This window comes from Hibiscus syriacus, unplaced genomic scaffold, assembly GCF_006381635.1.
Source record: "Hibiscus syriacus cultivar Baekdansim isolate YM2019G1 unplaced genomic scaffold, ASM638163v2 tig00110123_pilon, whole genome shotgun sequence".
Lineage (NCBI taxonomy): Eukaryota > Viridiplantae > Streptophyta > Magnoliopsida > Malvales > Malvaceae > Hibiscus > Hibiscus syriacus.
This window is the reverse complement of record NW_024062599.1, coordinates 2,661,425-2,684,812: the sequence shown is the minus strand read 5'-3', so window position 1 is coordinate 2,684,812 and position 23,388 is coordinate 2,661,425. Positions and strand designations below refer to the sequence as shown.

The 23,388-nt window shown below is 31.2% G+C and overlaps 1 protein-coding gene and 1 pseudogene across 1 annotated transcript; both read left to right on the top strand.

Annotated features, from left to right (window-relative positions):
* The first annotated feature begins 2,825 nt into the window (after positions 1 to 2,825).
* On the top strand, positions 2,826 to 10,210 carry LOC120215567 (annotated as a pseudogene).
* Positions 10,211 to 10,424: 214 nt separating this feature from the next.
* LOC120215566 (transcription factor bHLH96-like) lies at positions 10,425 to 22,315 on the top strand. The gene is made up of 4 exons (XM_039213216.1): positions 10,425 to 10,461; positions 21,256 to 21,381; positions 21,499 to 21,719; positions 21,810 to 22,315. The coding sequence occupies exons 1-4, from the start codon at positions 10,425 to 10,427 to the stop codon at positions 22,263 to 22,265; spliced, it is 840 nt and encodes a 279-aa protein (XP_039069147.1). The 3' UTR covers positions 22,266 to 22,315.
* Positions 22,316 to 23,388: the final 1,073 nt, after the last annotated feature.

Below are 23,388 nucleotides of genomic sequence, written 5' to 3'. Positions count from 1 at the left end.
ATTCTTAGATTCGAGAGAATTAAGATAGATCCATGTGAGCAATGGAATGAATATGGGATGGTACAGTTCTAACTTGTTTTCCTTAGAGATAAGGAGTGGGTTTCAAATGACTAAAAGGGGTAGACGCTAGAGTATGATAGACAACGCCTATAGTTCATGCTTAGAGGTATTGCTACAACAACAATTTGACAAACCAAGGGTTGTAGTTAACACTGAGAACTATTACCATAGCAACCGTCTAAGAATACCTACTAATCCTGTCGAGCAGCTTTAGCAGGTCATAGTAATTCATTCTAGACTTAGAATAATTGTTGTCAAGATAGAAGTTTAGCATAAGTTCTCTGTGATACGTCTGAATATGTGAGGTTGTTTGCATTATATTTAAACCTACACTTGTCTTATTTTATTACAACATTTTGCATACTTAGTTTGCCTCAACCAAAATTTTCTGCTATCATTAAATCACTTCTTCATTTTATTAGTATTAGTTCTTAAGATGACACTTAGTAGGAATTAGTTCTTAAGCTGAAAATATATTTTCAATCCTTGTGGAGATGATACTTACTTACCCAATATTACTTGAGTCGATTGTGTATACTTGCACAAATTTGCTTGCCTTAACATATACATTTACAAGCAATCATAACTCAAGTTTGTTACTATGATGTAAACAATGAATAAAATGGTGTAGGTTAAGCAAGGCTTTTAATAACCATTGTGTGCTTTGGTAAGTCGAGCAACATAAGTTACCAATGTGAGAGTGAAGTGAGGTCGCTTCAAGGAGACTATAGGGATTAGTTCTTTCAAACTCTTACAGAACCAAGTGATATCCACGGCTATATGGACATGCCCATGAGAAATTATATGCTTGTCAGAAAGACAGTTGAGTGAAGAATATCATCGTTTACACAAATGGTAGAACAATTCAAAGACATCACGTTTACTAGTTAGCATTAAAGTAAATATATCATCATAAAGAAAGGTTCAAAGGAGGACACCTACCTATCCTATGCAATTATCGTTTCGTTGGATCTATCACCACATCGAGTCAAAATATTTTGATAAAATCATCAAATTCATTCATGTAAGGGATTGTTGGAAAAATTATGATAAATTGGAAACTTCAAGGCATATTTTCTAAGGGTAAAGATGGAGATTCAAATAATGAATTTGTTGATTCATATTCTATTACAAGAGATCTTTACAACAATATCTTATATGCTCAAGATGGTTGGGTGATGAATAAGAAATTGATACTCAAAGTAGGGTACATGTGAATTATGTAGTGTAAGGAAAATAGGAAAACACATATCCCACATTGGTGGGATAACAAGCATGTGAAAAGTTTATATACATCAACCAACTTGCTAGTTATTGAATGACTTATGTTAATATTGTTCCTCGCGCGCAGGCGTATGGGTTTCAAATCTAAGCCTGTCTAATCTATCGGGGTTGAGGGTGGTGTACCCGCATACGTAAGCGACGTGAATGACCGGACTGATTGGGCCCTTCGAGGGCTTATGGTTCTTTTACCCACTACGAATTAAATATTTTCCTTAAATGTGACATATCTTTTTGAATATTCTGAATTAAAAACAATATTCTATGATTTCCTTTTAATTCAAATGTTAATATGAAATGGCTTTTAGTTCACGAATATATTATAATTAAAGCGATATTAATTTATTATTTCTGATTTTATTTTGATACTAATTAATAGGCTTACTTTTCATATTATATTGTTTCCAATTCTTCTCCTATGTGAAACACTATAAATGACGTGTAAACCTACTATGTTTCACACAACTCAATAATATGTTTTTCTTCTTCTTTGTTTTCGGTGATAAACTCTAGCAAGATATATTCCATGATCTCACAAGTTGTGCTATTGTGCGTTGATCATATTGTTTTTTTATCTTAGAAGACAGACGAACAAAAGATCTCGAGCACCAAGGAGTGTTCGAAAATATGTCTTAAGGAAGTTGTGCAGCTACAGGCATCAACTAGTTTCCATTTTGTTAATCGGGTTCTTTACTCTAAAATGTATCTTTTTTTATTAATAATTTTTTATTTTATTTTTTGTCTTGGATTTTTATATTATAACAAACCAATCTAGGATATATCTCTAATATATTAAGGTGATTTCTATAATGATATTTTCACAACTCACTATATGATAGTTACCTTATATGAATATCACATTTAATTCTATCATCTACATTTGTAAGTATATCATGCATATAATCATCGATAACAAACACATATATTCTACTATAGTGGACAAACATGTAGGTTCATATCATATCGTAGAATTGTTTCTTCACAATTAATGTTTTTCTTTATGAATTAATATGACCAAGGAAATTTTAGTCATTTCACTCCTCTAAGAGTACTTCAAACTATTATCACAACTTATCTCGAAGTACTATAAGGAAAATTTTAAGATTCGATCTCAAAGAAGATGAGACAACATAAGTGTTATGAACAAGAGATCAAATGAGCAGTCAAGTCAACAATTAGAACTATTACAGCTGTGCAAGGGAAGATGTGTCAAGAAGAAACCAAATACATTGGGTGAATTCATGCATTTTTACCTAGTTGTTTAGCTTTATAAAGAAAATAAGTGTAAAATAATAGGTATAGAAAATTATTATCAAAACACTATATTTTTATTCTATCTTCTTCTTATCTTTCTTTCTCTCTATTTCCTATACTTCTTTATCCAAAATTGCAGATAAGTTCACAACAAAGGTGCTTTCATTTAGAGACTAAGTTTTAATGAATGGAACAGAGGCCATTAAAAGAAAAAGCAAGATGAATAACTAATGGGCTCTCTTGAGGCTCATGTCGAGGAGCAAAAGCAAGTAAATGAAGAGATCCATCAAATGCTTCAAGATGTAATACATCAAATAACTCTAATCTCAATGCAGTTGGGGTTGACATTCAATGAACACCCTGAAATCAATGGATCAGATAAAGTTGAGCCTAAGAAAAATGAAAAATGCTCCTCACTACATGTTCGACAATTTGCCAACACCAAAGAAAAATAATGTTGAAGACTAAACAAATCAGAGCAGTAAGGAAATTGATTTTCCAAGTGATATAACGAAAATCATAGGTTCATCTAAACTTGTCGAAACAACAAGAATTCAGGTTTAAGATAATAATATTAAATTACAAGAGCATTGATGCAGAGGGATCCGAGACAGATGATGTTGAGCTTTCAGATTGCACATTGATGGCGCTGAGATACCATGAGTTGGAAGATCAGCGCAAAAGCGGGAGTTGATTGTGATATGTTCCTCATTGGGGCCGTTTTGAGTGTGTTTCATTCTTTTGGCTATAACTTTGACTACGGATGTCAGAATCGCGTATAAGACCCCAATTCGGAAAGCCCCTTTCGACGCGTACGCTGTCCACATTGAGCATGGATCCATGTGTCCTTTTTACAACCTCAAATTCTGCCGTTTTTCCCTCCGAAGCACTAGTTTTATTTATTTTTTACTATTTATGGTAATATTTCGTTTGTCAGTTAGGAAGTCAATTTAAATTCGATTTGGGCCGGATTTTTTGCATATTTTTATTTTATTTCGAATTTCAATTTAGAGTGATTTTTGGGATTTTGCTATTTTTGGTAAAATTCGGATAAACATGATTTTTTGCTATAACAGTCCGGCTTGTGGACTGATTTTGACATTGTTTGATTTTATAATATTTCGTTAAACCCTATAGACTTGTTTTCTCTGGTTTTGGGTGAATTTTCTCTTGTGAATCATCTGTTGGAACCAACCTACAAGATAATCGCTATCCTATCCGGCGTCAAGCATTTGTCGAAGGAGATGGGAACCTACATGTAATGAGAACCCAAAATCATGTCAATGGCAGTAAGTGCGGAAACAATCACTTTGAATTTAAATTTTACACTGTCAAATATACAGGATTAAACTCTTGGATGTTAGGTGTGTCGTATGTTGCTGACAATGGATATAAATTACAACCTACACATGTAATATATAAGGGATTACCTATCCTAGTTTTAGTTGTTCATGTTGGGGAAAATTGTTAGGAAAATAAACCGAGTACAAGTAATTTCCCTATAACCAGATTAGTGAGAATGCGAAATAAAAGCAGAAAAATAATACCCGAAAATTGATAACGTAGTTCAGCCAATTGTGCTTACGTCTCCGGGCTGCTGCAGATCTTTTACTAAGAGAGAAAATTTACAGGTGTTTACAAAACACTCACTACTCACAAGAAAGCTCTCTAGTATAGGAAGAAAGAAATGTTTTGGGATGATTTTGAAGCTAAATGGGTAAGGGTATTTATAGTAGAAACTTAGGGACTAATCTTTGAAAATACCCTAAAGTGCAATGACTAAAGTGAATTTACTCATTCCTATTTTCAACAAACATCTACCAAAATTTTTCCAAACTTTGAAAAACATTTTTCAAAGAAACATTTACCAAACTTTGAAAAAAACATTTTCCAAAGTTGGTTGCCAAACTTTGAAACTTTTAACAATCTCCCACTTGAAGACTGATTTTAATATGTCTTCACACCTCGATCAATGCAGCAGCATGTCTGGTCTTGTTATTCTAGCATGCCAACTGAAGTTGAACACAACTTCAGTTTGTCCGTAGTCACCGTCTTTGTCAACATGTCTGCCGGATTTTGAGCTCCACTAATCTTTTCAAGTTTCAAAATCCCATCTTCCAGAAGAGACCGGATAAAATGATATCTCAATTGTATGTGCTTTGTCCTGGAATGAAAAGACGGATTCTTTGCTAGATGGATAGCACTTTGACTGTCGCAATACAAAATATTGTTTTCTTGTTTCTTGCCTAACTCTTCCAAGAAACTTTGGAGCCAAACCATCTCCTTCATGGCTTCCGTAACAGCGACATATTCTGCTTCAGTTGTGGAGAGAGCAACTATCTTATGTAGTTGAGAAACCCAACTCACTGTAGTTTCTCCTAGAGTATAGACATACCCTGTAGTGCTCCTTCTGATGTCGACATTTCCGGCTAAGTCAGCATCTACATAGCCTGTCAGTATCATATCTCCACCTTTGAAACAAAGTGCTTTGTTTGTGGTACCCCGAAGATATCTGAGGATCCATTTGACTGCTTCCCAGTGTACCTTGCCCGGATTATTCATGTACCTGCTAACAGCTCCCACTGCATGAGCAATATCTGGTCTGGTACAAACCATGGCATACATCAGACTTCCAATTGCTGAGGCATACGGCACCTTCACCATGTGTGCACGTTCTTCCTCCGTCTTTGGTGATTGGTCTTTGGAGAGTCTGAAATGAACACCTAAAGGTGTACTTACTGGTTTAGCATCTTGCATGTTGAACCTGGAGAGTACTTTGTTGATGTACTCAGCCTGTGATAACATCAAAGTCCCTGACTTTGTGTCTCTCTTGATCCTCATCCCAAGAATCTGCTTTGCAGCGCCCAGATCCTTCATAGCAAACTGCTTCAACAATTTTTGCTTCAAGTGTATAATCTCTTGCATGTCTGAGCCTGCAACGAGCATGTCATCAATGTACAATAATAAAATAATGAAGCTGTTGTCGAACCTCTTGATGTAGCAACAATGATCTGCTTGGCATCTGATAAAACCACTGCTACTCATGAAGCTATCGAACTTCTTGTACCACTGTCTAGGAGCTTGTTTTAAACCATACAAGCTCTTCTTCAACCTGCATACCAGGTTTTTCTTGTCTGCCTCTATGAAGCCTTCTGGCTGCCTCATATAGATTTCTTCCTCCAAATCACCATGAAGGAAAGCTGTCTTTACATCTAACTGCTCAAGATGTAAATTCTCTGCAGCTACAATTTTCAACACCAGTCTGATTGTAGACAATTTTACGACTGGAGAGAAAATTTCATTGTAGTCAATACCTTCTTTTTGCTGAAAGCCTTTGACAACCAATCTTGCTTTGTAGCGTTTGCTCCCATCGTGCTCTTCTTTGATCCTGTAAATCCACTTGTTGTGGAGCGCTTTCTTGCCTGGTGGTAATTCAGCTAATTCCCATGTCTGATTTGACATAAGCGAGTCCATCTCATCTTTCATGGAAAACTCTCACTTGACTGAATCCTCCACTTGCATTGCTTCATCATAGCACTCTGGTTCACCATTGTCAGTCAGCAACAAGTAGTGTAAAGAAGGAGAATACCGTTGGGTTGGTTTAGGAATTCTGGATGAGCGTCTCAGTTCTGGTGTGCCTGGTTCTTCTTGAACTGCTTCAGGATTGATCTGAACATCATTTTCAGAAATCTCCTCGAACTCAGCAAATTCCTTTGTTTCAGCTTCGGTATTACTTGATTCTGCGGTTGACCTATCTTTGTACATCACATTTTCATTGAAAATGACGTCTCTGCTTCTGATGATCTTTCGATTTTCGTAGTCCCAAAACCGGTAACCGAACTCATCACCACCGTAACCAACAAAGATGCATTTGTTGGACTTGGCATCAAGTTTACTTCTTTCAGCAGAGTTTATGTGTACATAAGAAATACAACCAAACACTCTTAAGTATGAAAGATTTATTTCTTTCTTGCTCCAAGCTTCCTCTGGTATTCCGCCATCCAAAGGAACTGAGGGCCCACGGTTGATCAAGTAAGCTGCAGTGTTGATAGCTTCAGCCCATAGAAATTTGGGCAATCCGGCATGTATCCTCATGCTTCTGGCACGTTCATTCAGAGTTCTGTTCATGCGCTCTGCTACGCCATTCTGCTGCGGTGTTATGGGAACTGTTATCTCCATCTTGATCCCATTGTTTGCGCAGAAATCTCTGAATCTACTGTCTCTGTATTCTCCTCCATTGTCAGACCTCAACCGCTTGACTTTCAAACCAGTCTCATTTTCCACCATGGCCTTCCATTTTCTGAAGGTATCAAATACTTCTGATTTCTTCTTCAGAAAATAAGCCCACACCTTCCTTGTTGAATCATCGATGAAGGTGACATAATATAGTGAGCCCGCAAGAGATGGAACTGGGAATGGTCCCCATACATCAGTATGAACCAAATCTAACCTTTCTGCCTTGGGTGTCTTGCCAATCTTTGCAAAACTGACTTTCTTTTGTTTGCCAAAGATGCAATCCTCGCATAGTCCGACATCTACATTCTTTAGATCCGGCAGCTTCCCTTTTGACAGAAGTATCTTCATTCCTTTCTCGCTCATATGGCCAAGCCTTTGGTGCCATAGGTTTGATTTTCCATCAGCATCTGCTACTGCAATGATATTCTCTAAATTTGAGGTTACATAGAGAGTACCAGTCTTCTTACCACGAGCAATGACGAGTGCTCCTTTGGTAATCTTCCATTCACAGCCTGAAAAGGTTGTGCTATATCCTTCTCCATCAAGTTGTCCAACAGAAATCAGATTTCTTTTGAGGCCAGGAATATGTCTCACTCCTGTCAGCTTCCAGGTGGTCTGGTTTGGCAACTTTAGTCGGATGTCTCCTTTTTCGACGATCTTTAAGGTTTCATCATCAGCAAGATGAACCTTCCCAAAATCACCACTGACATAGTTCTCCATGATTTCTTGGTATGGGGTGGAGTGGAAAGATGCCCCTGAATCCAAGATCCATGATTCAATCGGACGGTTGACGCTTAGAATCATGGCATCACCTGTCTCCTCTGTCACGTTGGCAGATTCCTGTGCACCGGTATCTTTCTTCAGTGCTCGGCAATCTCTTTTGAAGTGACCCTTCTTGCCGCAATTATAACAGGTAAAATCTTTATTTCCTGTTCTTGATTTGTCCCTTCTGGATTTTTATCTGCCACGATTTGAATTTCTTTATGAAGTTCTCCCTCTAGACTCGGTGTGCAAGGCTGAGGAGGTTGATGCTTCACCCGATTCTCTTCGTCGAATTTCTTCACTCAATACCAGATCCCGAACATCGTCGAATTTTAATTTGCTGTTTCCCGACGAACTGCTGACTGCTGTAACAGTAGCATTCCAACTGTCTGGTAGAGATGATAAGAGAATTAAAGCTCGAACTTCATCATCGAACTCAATTTCCACTGAACTCAACTGAGTTGTGATTGTGTTGAGTTCATTTAGGTGTTGTGCTACCGATGCCCCTTACGCCATCCGTAAATTGAATAATCGCCTCATCAAATGAACTTTGTTTGAGGCCAATGGCTTCTCGTACATACTGGAGAGAGCCGCCATAAGACCCGCCGTGGTCTTTTCCTTTGCTATGTTAAAAGCAACATTGCGGGATAACGTCAGTCGGATAACTCCGAGGGCTTGTCTATCGAGAAGAGCCCAATCTTCATCCTGCATGCCCTCTGGTTGCTTTCCTGAGAGAGGTTGATATAGATTTTTCTAGTACAAAAAATCTTCAATCTGCATCTTCCAAAAACCAAAGTCCGCACCATCGAACTTTTCAATTTTCACCTTCCCTTCGTCTGGAGCCATCGCTCCCACTCGAATCTGGCTTCGTTTGGATCGTTTCTGACAATTCTTGCGAATCACCGTGTATTAGAACACCACCGTCGACAAACTCGTATCGTCGACCGAATTTCACTATTCACAAAATTCACTATTCACGTGAATAGTAATGAATAGTAACCTCGCAGAAAATTTGACAAAATTCACAACCAAAAGCTCTGATTACCAGTTGTTAGGAAAATAAACCGAGTACAAGTAATTTCCCTATAACCAGATTAGTGAGAATGCGAAATAAAAGCGGAAAAATAATACCCGAAAATTGATAACGGAGTTCAGCCAATTGTGCTTACGTCTCCGGGCTGCTGCAGATCTTTTACTAAGAGAGAAAATTTACAGGTGTTTACAAAACACTCACTACTCACAAGAAAGCTCTCTAGTATAGGAAGAAAGAAATGTTTTGGGATGATTTTGAAGCTAAATGGGTAAGGGTATTTATAGTAGAAACTTAGGGACTAATCTTTGAAAATACCCTAAAGTGCAATGACTAAAGTGAATTTACTCATTCCTATTTTCAACAAACATCTACCAAAATTTTGCCAAACTTTGAAAAACATTTTTCAAAGAAACATTTACCAAACTTTGAAAAAAACATTTTCCAAAGTTGGTTGCCAAACTTTGAAACTTTTAACAAAAATCTTAATGGGACTCGTTCATTTGTGTTCGCACATGTGAAGGTACGATTTAAGTTTGATGATCCTTGTAAGTTCAAGCTTTTACTAAGGAGGAAGGGTAAGACCCGATTCCATAGAAGTTTTCATGCCAACGATGACAACTTTGTTATTAAGTGTTTCAATCTTTGGAGGCTTTAAATGGTGATTAGAGAAGTTTTGATCTCTTTCTTACTGTAGTAATTAATATTGTTAATTGTGATGGGATCGTTGAACTTGCAAAAGTTGTTGAGACACTTTTTGTTGATCTGAGCAAGAAGAATATTTGTCATTATAGAAGTATAACAAATGACTTTGTTTTTGCCAAGTTAAAGCCATATCAACAGTACATGAGTTACAAGGTTTTCGGTCTTTGTCCCAATGAATGAAACATTGGTCAGAAGATAATCTTGAAAGGATGTCAGCCTTTGCCGAGAAAGTGATGATTTGCCAAGACTGTTTCTAAACCAGTTCTTTCTTCTTTACATTCTTCTTTACGGAAACATGATAATGACAAGAGTTTTGCTTGGAGTGGCCTAGGTTACAAGAATTTTAACTATTTGAATAGTATGAAATTGAGTATAGATTGTGTTGGTTGCTTTGATTTGGTTAATGGACATGAGACTCAGATATGTTAATGCTAGAAGCAAGATTTACTTCATCATGGCTGATGTTTTAGCTATAGGTAATCATGGGATTCGAATCGGATTCGATATCAGATGAGGGTTCGAGATTGCTGCTAGAATGGCTGAGAGGAATGTCACTATCATCACTGATACCTTGAATCTCGATGCGCCGCATAGCGAATTCATTTTTTTAGGGGATTCTTCCATTAATTTTTAAGCTGGGACCAAAGGTTCCATTTCTGTGATAATGTTTTTTATTTGGTCCACCCCAAGAGTGGATTAGATGTTGGAGGTAGACCGGAGAAATTAGAGTTCTTGATGTTCGACGTAGATCGCACTATAAGGGTCAACGACTTGTTTTGGTTAGATAACTTTTATTATTATGATAATGAAAAGAAGAGAGCTTTAACTCGTTTAATCAAAAGATTCAGATATAAGAAGCTCAAATCTACATTCTCTGAATAAGAGGAATCCAACACAATAGGCTGCAACATAATTTGTAAGGCCAACTTCAAGTCTATAGCAAGGAAATTCAAGACCATAAGCTGGTGCAAGAACTATATCACAAGAAATATTAGCATGGATGACTTGTGCAATTATATCCTTATTGGCAAATCTACAACAAGACAATCTTTGGGAGTATTGTACTTGTCCTTATCCTGATTGGTAAAGACAGTTCATGGTTCGAGATTTGTCTTATGGAGGAGTTTCGAAGAGTAATTCATGCTTGGAATCTTGAGGACAAGGTTCTTTTTGAGAGGATGGAATTATTATGAACAAAAGATTAAAGGAGCAGCCAAGTCAACAGTTAGAACCATTACAATTGTGTCAAGAAGGAGCCAAATATATAGGGTGAATTCATGCATCTTAACCTAGTTGTTTAACTTTTTTTTTTTAAAAAAGGATGTAACATAATAGGGTATCGAATTTTTTTATCAAAACACTCTCCTCTTATTCCTTCTTCTACTTATCTTTCTCTCTCTATTTCCTCTACATCTTTAACCAAAATTACAGAATAGTTCACAACAAAAAATTAATATTAGAACCCACACAAGTTCATATGACAAAGGAAAATTTTAGTCATTTCATTCCTCTAAGAGTAATTCAAACTATTATTACAACTTATCCCAGAGTACTTTAAGATAAATGTGGAGATTCGAAATCATACAATATGGGACAACATGAGCATCCTTGATCATTCGACCGATCTCCGATTACAAATATTTTATCAATGAATTTGTGTGATTATGATTTAAATTATAATTTTAAGTTTAAGGGTTTCTAAAAAAATTATAAAATATAAATTATTAAAAATTATAAAATATTATTATAATTATCAAAAGATTCATAAACTTTATTGAGCAATTTTAGGCCGTGTAGGTGACTCAACATACGAAACTTACACTCCAACTTCATTATAATTCAAAATCATTATTTGTTATATATTCTTCAAATCTCGTTCGTTAATTGTATCTTTACTGCTAGTCTTTATCTATTGATATCTTCATAGTTTTTAGGAGTTTTTAGAGTTCTACCTCCTTCGGACAACTATAGTCCCTTATTATAATCGTTATCAATCTCACCATTGTTAAATTTACTACTGGAGGCTATGTGTAATCACTCGATTGACCTACAAAATAATAATCATCACCTTAGGTATGATACCAACATTAAGGGATAGTATATGAATCTCATGTAAAACTAAAGAGGTCTCTCTCTTTCTCTCTCTAATTCTAAGATTATTGTTCATCATTTTTTTCAACTTGCATATTTCACCTTTAACAACTACAAAACCACATTCTCAGCTCTATGCTTAAATCAAAAGGAATAACAACTACAAAATCACACTCTCGGCTCTTCGTCCAAATCGAAAAGAATGAATCGCAAAACAACATCTCAATCTCATTTCTCCTATCAACACTATTGTCTAACTTTTAATATTTATTTTTTAATTTGTCAACTATTAGAATAATTTTCGTTTGATATTTTTATTTTTAAACTCTTTCTGAATTTTCAATAATCCAAAAAAGTTTTTTTCCTCTCAAATAACACAATGGTACCAAAGTAAACTTATATATATATATATATATATATATTGATTAGACTATTTAAAACTAATAAATCTTACACTAATTTTTTACCATTAGATTTAAATAAATAAATGAAATAAATTTAATTTAAATTTATAAGTCATAAAGAAATATATCTTTTTATCTCAATCTCAATTAATAAACCCTAAATCCTAAAATTTCAAACCCTAAAAATCTAACCCAAACCATAAACCTTAAACACCAAACCATAAACCATAAAGCATAACCTTAAATTATAAAGCTTGAATCTTAAACTCTAAATCTTAAAATCTAACCCTAAAATGAAAAAATATTGTTTTACTATGAGTTAAAGAAATATTTATTTATGAGTTAGAAATTTTAAGTTATTTATTTATTTAAATGTAATGGATATAAATTAGTGTAAAATTTATTAGTTTTACATAGTGTAAGTGGATCCTAACCCATATGTATATATATATATATATGAAGGGAAATTAAATGTTGAGATTAACTCTTTGTTTTTTCTCATTTTTTATTGTTAATCTCAACCTTTAATTTTTCTCATCTAATGGTCTTAAAAAGGTATAAAACTAAAATAGTTTTATATAATCCACTTACACTATGTAAAGTTAATAAGTTTTACTCTAATTTATAGCCATTAGATTTAAATAAATAAATGTCTTAGATTTAAGTAAAATTTATAATTCATAAATAAGCATTTCTTTAACTAACGACAAAACAATATTTTTCTTTTTAAGGTTAGGGTTTAGGAATTAAGATTTAAGATTTATTATTTAGGGTTTAGTGTTTAGGATTTGGGGTTATGGTTTATAAAGTTTGAAATTTTAGGATTTTAGGGTTTGATATTAAGGTTTTAAGGTTTAGGATTTTGGGGTTTGGGTTTGAGGTAAAAAAGTTATTTTTTTTACTATGGGTTAAAAATATTTATTTATGAGTTATAAATTTCAATTAAATATAAGTCATTTATTTATTTAAATAAAATAGTTATAAATGACAATAACTTCTTGTTTTTAAGTGAATATCTTCTCATGTCATACTATTAATCTCAGCTTTTGATTTCTTTCATCAACGATACTTAAAAGTGTAAAACTTTTAGTTTTACATTGGGGTAAATCGATCATGTCCTATATATATTATATATTACCGATTAATAGAGATGACTTAAGCCATTCAACTCCAGCTTACCCTAATTTTGGGAAACAAATTATCTATTATTTTTTCATAAACGCGTTTTTCTTAATCTATTAATTTTAATCATTTTTCCAACGCATAACAACAAAATCTAATATAAAGCAAAAATTGAGATAATGCACTTAAAAAATAAGTTGGATGTATGATGAAATCATTATATTTTCGTCAAATTACATTTTTAAGTGAATTATTAAATCACGATTTCCCTAAATTAATTATAGAAGGCTATTATTAATAAAATCATATTAATATAAATTTCTCAAAAAAGGTATGATACAAAAAATTGTAATTTGATTGCGAAATAGTGTCTTGTTGTGGATTATAAAGAAAAAGAAAGTTGATTTATATCAATTTTAAAAATAGTACAATTTATTAAATTATTAAGAAATAGTGTCAAATTGCTTTTCTTTTCAATTTTTTAAAAAAATTTTATTAAAATGAATTTAAAAATTAATATTTTAGGGTATAAAGATTTAAAAAAAACATTACTCCCATTGAATAGTCTCAATAGTGAAAAACATATATCATTATTTTTAAATAATTCAAATTTGATTATCTGCATTTGTAAAGGTATATTTGAGTTTTTAATATATTAAAAAAATATTAAATATATACAACTACAATCACTTTAAAATACTAAAAAATAAACATTAATTATAAATTTTAAAATTATTGAATTTTTAAGATGAAGATAAACCAGTCAATATAGTTATCAAATTATATATTTTGAAGAATTTTATTTTATCGTTTTAGCCTATCGTATTATTCAAGGAATCTTATAAATAACAACTTTTTCGCAATACATTTTAAAAAAAATGGAGGTTGGGTTTCTGTATATAATACTTTTAAGAATTTGTTTTTACATGATGAAAATGATTTTTATAATTTGATAAACGAGTTAAAATAGTAACAGGTATTTTATTTATTTTAAAATGTTTTAACTTTTATCATATTTATAATAAAATAAAAGAAATATTTATGTGAAAAACAGTTATAAAACTGTATGTGTATTAAATAATTATAGTCAAAGTCATAACGAATTTACACGTGAATTTATATTCTTGTGTTTTAACCTTAAATAATATTTTATAATCATTTAATTTAAATATTATATAAAATATGTAAAGATAAAAATATACGTATAATAATATTAGTTACTCTTTAAAAAGACAATATTTTTTTTTTCTAATTGAGTGAGTACTAATTAATTCTCAAAAAAATGAGTTTACAGTCGTATATATAGAGACGTGATCTTGTTAAACATTTTCTAGAATCTAAAAGCTCTATGGACATAAACGAGTTATTTTTCATTTGGATACTCGAAATAATTAAAAATTAAAATTCCGATAATAAAACAATATAATATTGCTATGGCGTTAACGATATTCCATTGAACGAGAATCCAAAGAAAGGAGAGAAACAAGGAAACCCTAGAGAAGTAATGTCTTCTTGAAATAGTTAGAATGTTTTAAACTAATCACTTAACAATGAATTTTTAGTCATCTTACTGGGTTCACATATCAGAAAAATTATTTATTTAGTCATTTAATTATCACTTTATTACTTAATTATTTTTTTAAATCATACATTATAATCTCTATAAACTAATTTAAAAAATAACTAAAGTCCTAACTTAATTTTACTGCTTGAAAATTAATAAATTTTAGAAATAATTGAACCGAAAAACATTGAAAGTGATCAAGATTTAGTTTCATTTATTTTAAAATTAATAGGACTTTAAAGAACAATTAAATCATAAAAGGTAGGGGGCCGAGACCCTTCCATGTTCAAGGAACTTTATTTTAAATGTGTTTAAACACAATTATGTTTAGTTTATAATTTTAGAGGATTGTGAGAAAATGAAATATTATATAAAATTATTTACAGATGAATCTGTACTCGACCAGCACTATTGAGTATCACTAAGGATGATTACCATTAATTTAATTTATAAAAATTTAAAATTCTAAAAGACTCAACGTATGATTATAAATTAGTTAAAAATTTAAAGATAAATTATTTAAAATAAAATATTAATTATATTATTTTACATAATTTTTTGGGTAAACTATACCATTGACTACCTAACTATTTAGCCATTTTACTTTTACAACCGATCTTTCAATCTTGTCAATTAGACCACCTAACTATTTAATCATATTCAATCAAGCCACTTGCCGTTAATATTTAACGGAAGTACTGATGTGGCAGTTAATCAAACTAGTATAATTATACATTTAGTCCTCAATATTTATACAATTTATTAATTTAGTCCTAATTTTAAATTAATTCAATAAATTTAATCTCCCTATTAGATGGTGACAATTTTCACCACTCAATTAGATTAGATTATATTTTAATTTTTAATTTAAAATTTTTAAACTCTAACCGGCTAGGATCAAACTCACGCCTAATAAAAGGGATATGTGGCAGACTTATCCCTAATCTGAAGGTAGTTCCGCCATTGAATCTCACCTGTCTTGCCATACCCACGAATCGACACATTATAAGTTATGACATCAGGAACAACCCTCGAAACTTCAATAATCTATAACCCGGGTAGCTTTTCTAGTCCTGCCTCTCTTGCAAAACCCATGAATTAAACTAGTACAAGATATAATATCAGGAATCTTACCATGATAAACCATGCCCTCGATAAGCTTAAACCATTCTTCCAATTCACATTTCTAACAAATTTACGCAATTGATTGTTGCTATCAGATTCCTCAAAACCATAAATGGCACTCGATGGACTTGACAAAACATTTAATTAGATTAAATTTAAAATATAATCTAATTAAATGGCTACAAGTGTCATCGTCTGATTGGGAGATTAAATTTATTAAATTAATTTAAAATTAGGACTAAATTAATAAACTGTATAAATATTGATGACTAAATATATAATTATACTAATTTTATTAACTGTCAAATCAGTACTTCCATTAAATATTAACGGCAAGTGGCTTGATTGAATATAATTAAATAATTAATTAGTTTTTTTAAAGAGAATAATTAATTAGTTAGGTGGTCTGATTGGCAAAATTGAAAAATCCGTGGTAAAAGTAAAAAGGGCTAGATAGTAAGGTGGTCAATGTTATAGTTTACCCAAAAATATTATGAAAAATAATACAATTAATATTTTATTTTAAATAATTTACCTTTAAATTTTTAACTAATTTATAATTACACATTCAGTCCTTTAGAATTTTAGTTTATATAAAATAAATTAACGGTATTCATTGTTAGTGATTTCATCGCGTTCGTAGAAATTTTCATAATTTACTATATAAATTTCTTATATGTTACTCTAAACATTTAAAAATTATAAAAATAAAAGAAGTGTAAGAATTATTACATTTATTCAGGCATGGTCACGTGGTCTTATGTATTAACCTGAGAAAAGCAATCTGATTTTGATGTTGTTTGTCATGGTTTCGTTGTAAATTTTGTTTGGAGTTTCTTAATAGATCTTCATCATCAGGATCTTCTCTGGGTTATCATCATCAGCTGTAAATCATTCTCAAATTGAACGTCCAAGTGTCGCCGACGACATTATTACCTAATGAAAATTCAGTCACTTCTCTCTTTTGTTTGGTTGATAAGAAAAAGTTATTTAGGGTATTACTATCGTACGACAACCTTAATATACGGTTAAAAAATATCCTACTAAAATTTTAATAATTTTTTAACATTTTCGGTAAATCGCTATTTAAAACATTATTTTTTTACCGGAAATTTTAATTTCGCTACCTAATTTCCGATAGAAAAAAATAAAATTTTAGGTAGCGCCCAATATTAATATTTATGGTAAAAAAAAATAATGTTTTAGGTATAGCTTTACCGGAAATGTTAAACATTTTAGGTAGCGCCCAATATTAATATTTCCGGTAGAAATAATAATGTTTTAGATAGTACTTTATCGGAAATGTTAAAAAAATAATAACATTTTCGACATCACTTTTTCTTAACTGTATATTAAATATGTCGTACCTTAGACATCACGTTATTTACTCAATATCCACATCATAGATTATTAATATATTAAAAAAGAATATAATTTATTTTTATAAACAATACTTGTTTATCTGAGAATATTGTTTTTGGAATAATACGTACACACAAGTTATGTAATTTATAATAATGATTAAAGTATTGTTTTTGTTTTTGAGGACAATCCTGAAAAGCATTGGTGTCTGTTAGGGCGGTAAAAAGTTGACCCGACTTGTAAAATTGATTGAAATCGAATTGAGTCAAAATTATTTTTGACTTGCACTGTGGCGATCCGAAACCGACTCGAATCAGAATCGGTGTTGACCTGAACCCGATTTGGACCTGAAAATTATGGATCCGAACCGATCTGCATCCGACTGATATGAACCTGAACCCGAGATTGACCTGGTAAATAACTGGTATTATCCGACCTGTTTTCAACCTGATCTGTTTTTAACCTACATGTTTTTAACCTGACCTGTAAATGATCCGACTTGCTAATGACCGATATGATATTTATCTGACTTATATATTACCATGGAAATCTTATAAATTATCAGTTTTTTAACTTATGATGTAATTAAAATATTAATATGATTACTTTTTAAATGTTAAAATAAAATATTTATTATGATAATTATATTAATAAATAGACCTATTATATAAAATTATTTAATAAAATTAATAAAATTATTTAAATGTAAATTAGATAAAACATTATTAATAATGCAAAGGAAAATTAATATAGTTTAATTTATATAAATTATAAAGTTAAATTATATAAAGAAAAAATAATATTAATAATAAAAGTATTTATTATGTAATATATATTAATGGTTTACATTAATAATATAAATAATTTTGGCAATAAAATAATAATTAATTTGATAATAAATGAATATTAGTATTAAATGTGATTAATTCTCTAAAATATAAATATAAACTATACCGTTTAATTTTTGTACAAAATATTATCTAACAATTATAACATAAATGAAAAATAATATAAATATAAACTATATCGTTTATATAAACTATATACTTTATTATTTTATATAGTTTATGCATAGTGTTTCTATAAATTGCATCAAATTGAAAATTTAAGAATATATTTACAATTAAACCATGACTAAAATGAAAGAAATTAAAAATCAAATACAAGTGGAAAAATGATGATTGTTGGAGGAGCATGAGCCTAATTAACCCAAAATATCTTGTTCGACACTATATTTGGCGCCAACTTCCCAAAATTTTCTATTCCCTCTAAATTTCTCAATTTCCCTCTAAATTATCAATTTCCCTATATTCTCAAAATTTCCTAATCTCCCTCTAAATTCTCAAATAAAATCAAAAAATTTTCACATAAAAATCTTTCTTTTAAAAAGTTTTCTCCCACCACTCACTTTGAATAATATATATATATATATATATATATATATAATTAAACATAAGTGACTAAAATAAAAGATTGTAAAATTAACATTAACATTTAATAATTAGCCTACATGTATTACAAATATATGCAATTAATAAAAAAACAAAAAACCCTAAACTACTACTAGCCGCCGATTTTTTTGGTGAAGGAGGGAAAAATTTTGACTTTGGTTTTTAAAAGGAGACAAAGCACTAAATGTTGGCCTAATGTTTTAGGTGGTGTGATGCCACTGAATCCAATGGCCAAGATATTGTCTTCTCCAAGAAGACTCCAAGCTTCATTAACGTCCTATATATAAATTCTAATTATTTTTAATTTTCTCTTCTTTCTTTAATGTGCATAATTATTAAATATTAATGTTAATTTTAGAATCTTTTATTTTAGTCACTTATGTTTAATTATATATATATATATATATATATATATATATATTATTCAAAGTGAGTGGTGGGAGAAAACTTTTGAAAAGAAAGATTTTTGTGTGAACTTTTTTGATTTTATTTGAGAATTTAGAGGGAAATTGGGAAATTTAGAGGGAATAGAAAAATTTGAGAAGTTGGCGCCAAATATAGTGTCCAACAAGATATTTTGGGTTAATTAGTCTCATGCTCCTCCAACAATCATCATTTTCCACTTGTATTTGATTTTTAATTTCTTTCATTTTAGTCATGGTTTAATTGTAAATATCTTCTTAAATTTTCAATTCGATGCAATTTATAGAAACACTATGCATAAACTATATAAAGTAATAAAGTCTATAGTTTATATAAACCTTAAAACCTAAATCATAAACCCTAAACCCTAAACCCTAAACCCTAAACCCTAATACATGTATAAACCATGTATAGCAGTGGCGGATGCACTAAGCCCCCATAGGGGTCAAGTGCATCCCCATTATTTTGGAAAAGTGGTAAAATTTAGCTTAATGTGTAAAGGAAAAAAGAAAAAAAATTACAATTTTTGCATACCCATTATTTTTAAGAAAAGAAAATTAGAATTTTGGATCCCCATTCCTAAATTTCTGGATCCGCCACTGATGTATAGTATATATAAACTATATATATATATACCTATATATATATAAACTATATAAAATAAATTACTTATATAGTTTATAGAAACACTATGCATAAACTATATAAAGTAATAAAGTTTATAGTTTATAGAAACCCTAAACTCTAAATAGACTAATGCATACATATATATACTATATTAATATAAATTATAACATATAAACTATGTATTTTATATAATTTATTCATATATAGTTTATATATATATACTATATTAATATAAATAATATTTTATAAACTATATACTTTTTATAGTTTATAAATATATAGTTTATATACATAGTTTATATATATAATTCACATAAACATAATTTATATATATATAACTTATAATAATTATATAGTTTATAATATAAATATAGTTTATAATTTTATATACATAGTTTATATATATAGTTCACATAAATATAATTTATATATGGTTTATAATAATATATAGTTTATAATATAAATATAGTTTATATAAAATTTTATATTATATATATATATATATATTATATGTTTTCAATTTTTTAAATGAATGCAAGTTAGTATATTTTTCATTATTTCTTCACATTTTGCATTTATTTCGATTTAATCCTTTTGTTTTTTTAATTTATTTCAATTTCAAGTCTTTCACTTTTATATGTATTCAATTTAGTCTTTAAATTTATATTTACATATTCCATTGTTCGTTGTTATTTATTTATATTTTTATAATTGGCCCATAATTTTTTAAATTTGTTTAATTTAATCATTTTTTATATTAATTTAAACATCACATTTTAAATTTATTTCGATTTAGTCCCTTACCTACGTGTGTTGTTTAATTTATATTTTAAGATTTTATTTTTAATTTTACATTTCTTCAATTTTGTCATTAAATTTATATTTTTTACAAAATTGATCTATGAATATGTATTTTTCTCTTAATTTACTCGTAATCATATACAATTACAACTTGCAATTCAACAATCACGAAAGATGAAAAAATAATTAATCCAAAAAATAAAAACGACCCGACCTGAACTCAATCCGTATCCGATAAACATCCGACCTGAATTTTATCTGTCAATAATGTGACCCGATCTGAACGAGATCCGACTGAACTCCATCCGAACCTGAATTAACCTGGTCTTTATCTGCTTCGGACTTGAACTGTTTTTACCTGAACTGACATCGATCCGAACTGAAAATGACCCGACCTCAACCCGATCTAGATCTGGTGTCAAATCAACCTGAAAATAACCCGAATTGATTTGACCTGACCTTAATCCGATCTGAATCTGGTGTCAAATCAACCTAAGTTGATATGTACCCGATTTTATCCGATCTACTAAAATCCGACTAAACCTGTCCGATTACCTGATTTTAATCCCTAATGTCTGTCTTTTTGGAAGTGCCATAAGAGAATCTTTATATGGCCCAGCGACTGGTCTTCAATGTAACCTCACGTGCAGCATGATGTAGTTTTTTGTTCTCTTTTGCTCTTATTTTATTAATTTCTTCTGATGATTTCACTTCTTTCTTTCATGGCGGATTACATGATAAAAGGGAGACTTTGTTTTAGCCTTTTGAATGCCTAACCCACTTTCATCTTCCATTTCAGATTCTCTTTTACTTTTTCTTTTCAATCATGGCGTTAGAGGCTATAGTTTACCCCCCAAGACCCGTTTACTAGTTACATTTTCGACGATTTCTCCACCGTGGGTGGCGGACCTAACCCCGACGGGAGCTATGACTTCTATTTCCATAATGAAAATACAGTTTTTCTTGGAAATTTCGTCAACATTGCAAATTGGGACTCTTCCTCCACTAATTCAATCATGCAACATGCAAAGGATCAATGGGATCATTATTCTTCTCCCAAAACTTGCACCGTTGAACAATTTCTCCCTGCAGCCTTAATAATATTCCCTCGACGAAAACGTCGACGAACAAGGAGCAGCAAGAACAAAGAAGAGCTAGAGAATCAGAGAATGACCATATCACCGTTGAACGTAATCGCCGGAACTGCAGCCTTAATAATTTTCCCTCCATCATCGGAACGTCCGGCATCGACCACTACAAATAATCGACGAAAACGTCGACGAACAAGGAGCAGCAAGAACAAAGAAGAGCTAGAGAATCAGAGAATGACTCATATCACCGTTGAACGTAATCGCCGGAACCAAATGAATGAGTACCTGTCTGTGCTGAAATCCTTGACGCCATCTTCATATGTTCAAAGGGTTAGTTTGTTAATTAAATCTCTCTTTTACATCACTTAATCGTGTTTGAAGATGAATTAATACCTAAGGAAGTAACAAATTTTTTTTCAGGGCGATCAAGCATCGATAATCGGCGGAGCCATCGATTTCGTCAAGGAATTAGAGCAGCAGTTGCATTCCATGGAAGCTCACAAGAGGACGACAACACAGCAACATCAACAACCAGAACAAAATGGTTGTCATTCTTCGCCGTTTGCCGACTTCTTCACCTTCCCACAATTCACGGCTACGGTGGAAAGCATGGCGGAGATAGAAGTGACAATGGCGGAGACACATGCAAATGTGAAGATACTGTCGAAGAAACGACCCAGACAGCTTCTGAAACTGGTTGCCAGATTACAAGATCTACGGCTCACCATTCTCCACCTCAACGTGACAACGATGAATGAAATGGGTTTGTATTCGATTAGTGTGAGGGTGGAGGAAGGTTGCCATTTTAACACTGTGGATGAAATTGCAGCAGCTGTTAATCAAATGCTAGGAAGAATCCAAGAAGCTGTTTTTTAGGGAATTTGGGATTAATTTTATGGATCCTTTGCCATCAAAATTGTTAAAGTTTGAAATCCTCCTTGTAATATGGAGACATACAATGTAGTGTTTACAGTGTTTGTTTGTTAAATTGTAAGTGATCTCGATAGCTAAATTGTTACAGTAGCTTTTTGGTTAAACTTTCATTATCAAATAAGACTTAGAAACAGGGATATTCCCAGGTCTTCCGGTTGGTTTTCTTTCGACATGATAACTTCATTTTTGTTTTCTTTTAACAAACCAAGGTCACTCTTAATCTACTTTAGGGATGTTTTAAAAAATGTCTCGTGGTATTTAATTCCTCAACTCGACAGAAAAAAATCAAATATTTTTTATAGAAAAAGTAAGGTTGTTCGACGGTATAAATAGTTATTTTATTCATTTTTTTCTTATTTTCTTATTTTATTTTTTAATTTTTGTCAAATTTTGATATTGTTGAATTTAAACCGTCAAATGATTAATTGTCCACATATATTATTAATGTGATATTTTTACATATATTCAATTACTGATGTAACATGTAGTATGATGACATGATATGTGTTACACCATTCAAAGTGATGATTAGCATATGGCATCAAATTGATGACATGAATGTCAAGTCAACAATTGAATATATTTAAAAATATCATATCAGTAACATGTGTTTTCCGTTAATCAACTAATGATTTTCATCAAACATGGTTTATTTTGAACAAAAACTGAAATATTTAGAATTAAAATATTTCAAAATAAAATAAGAGACAAAATTTGACCCAATCTGTAAAACTAAATAAAATTGACTTAAGTTAAAATTATTTATGATCCGAGATGTTGATAACTTGAAATCAACTAAAATCTAAATTGATGTTGGATTGAACCTGAGTTCAACATAATATATTTAGATCTTAAACCGATCTGCACCTATTGTAGGTTAAATCCGTTGTTTCATGGTTTTATGTAACAACAATGTTTTGCATTAATTATAGATGTCAACGCCCCTAAAATGTTCGTGTTAACATTGTATTGGTTATTTCTCGAAACGACATAAAGAATAATGTGCACCTACCATTCTAGTGTTGGAGTGTTTGCGACCGCTCGATCTTTTTTTATTGTAGTAGTG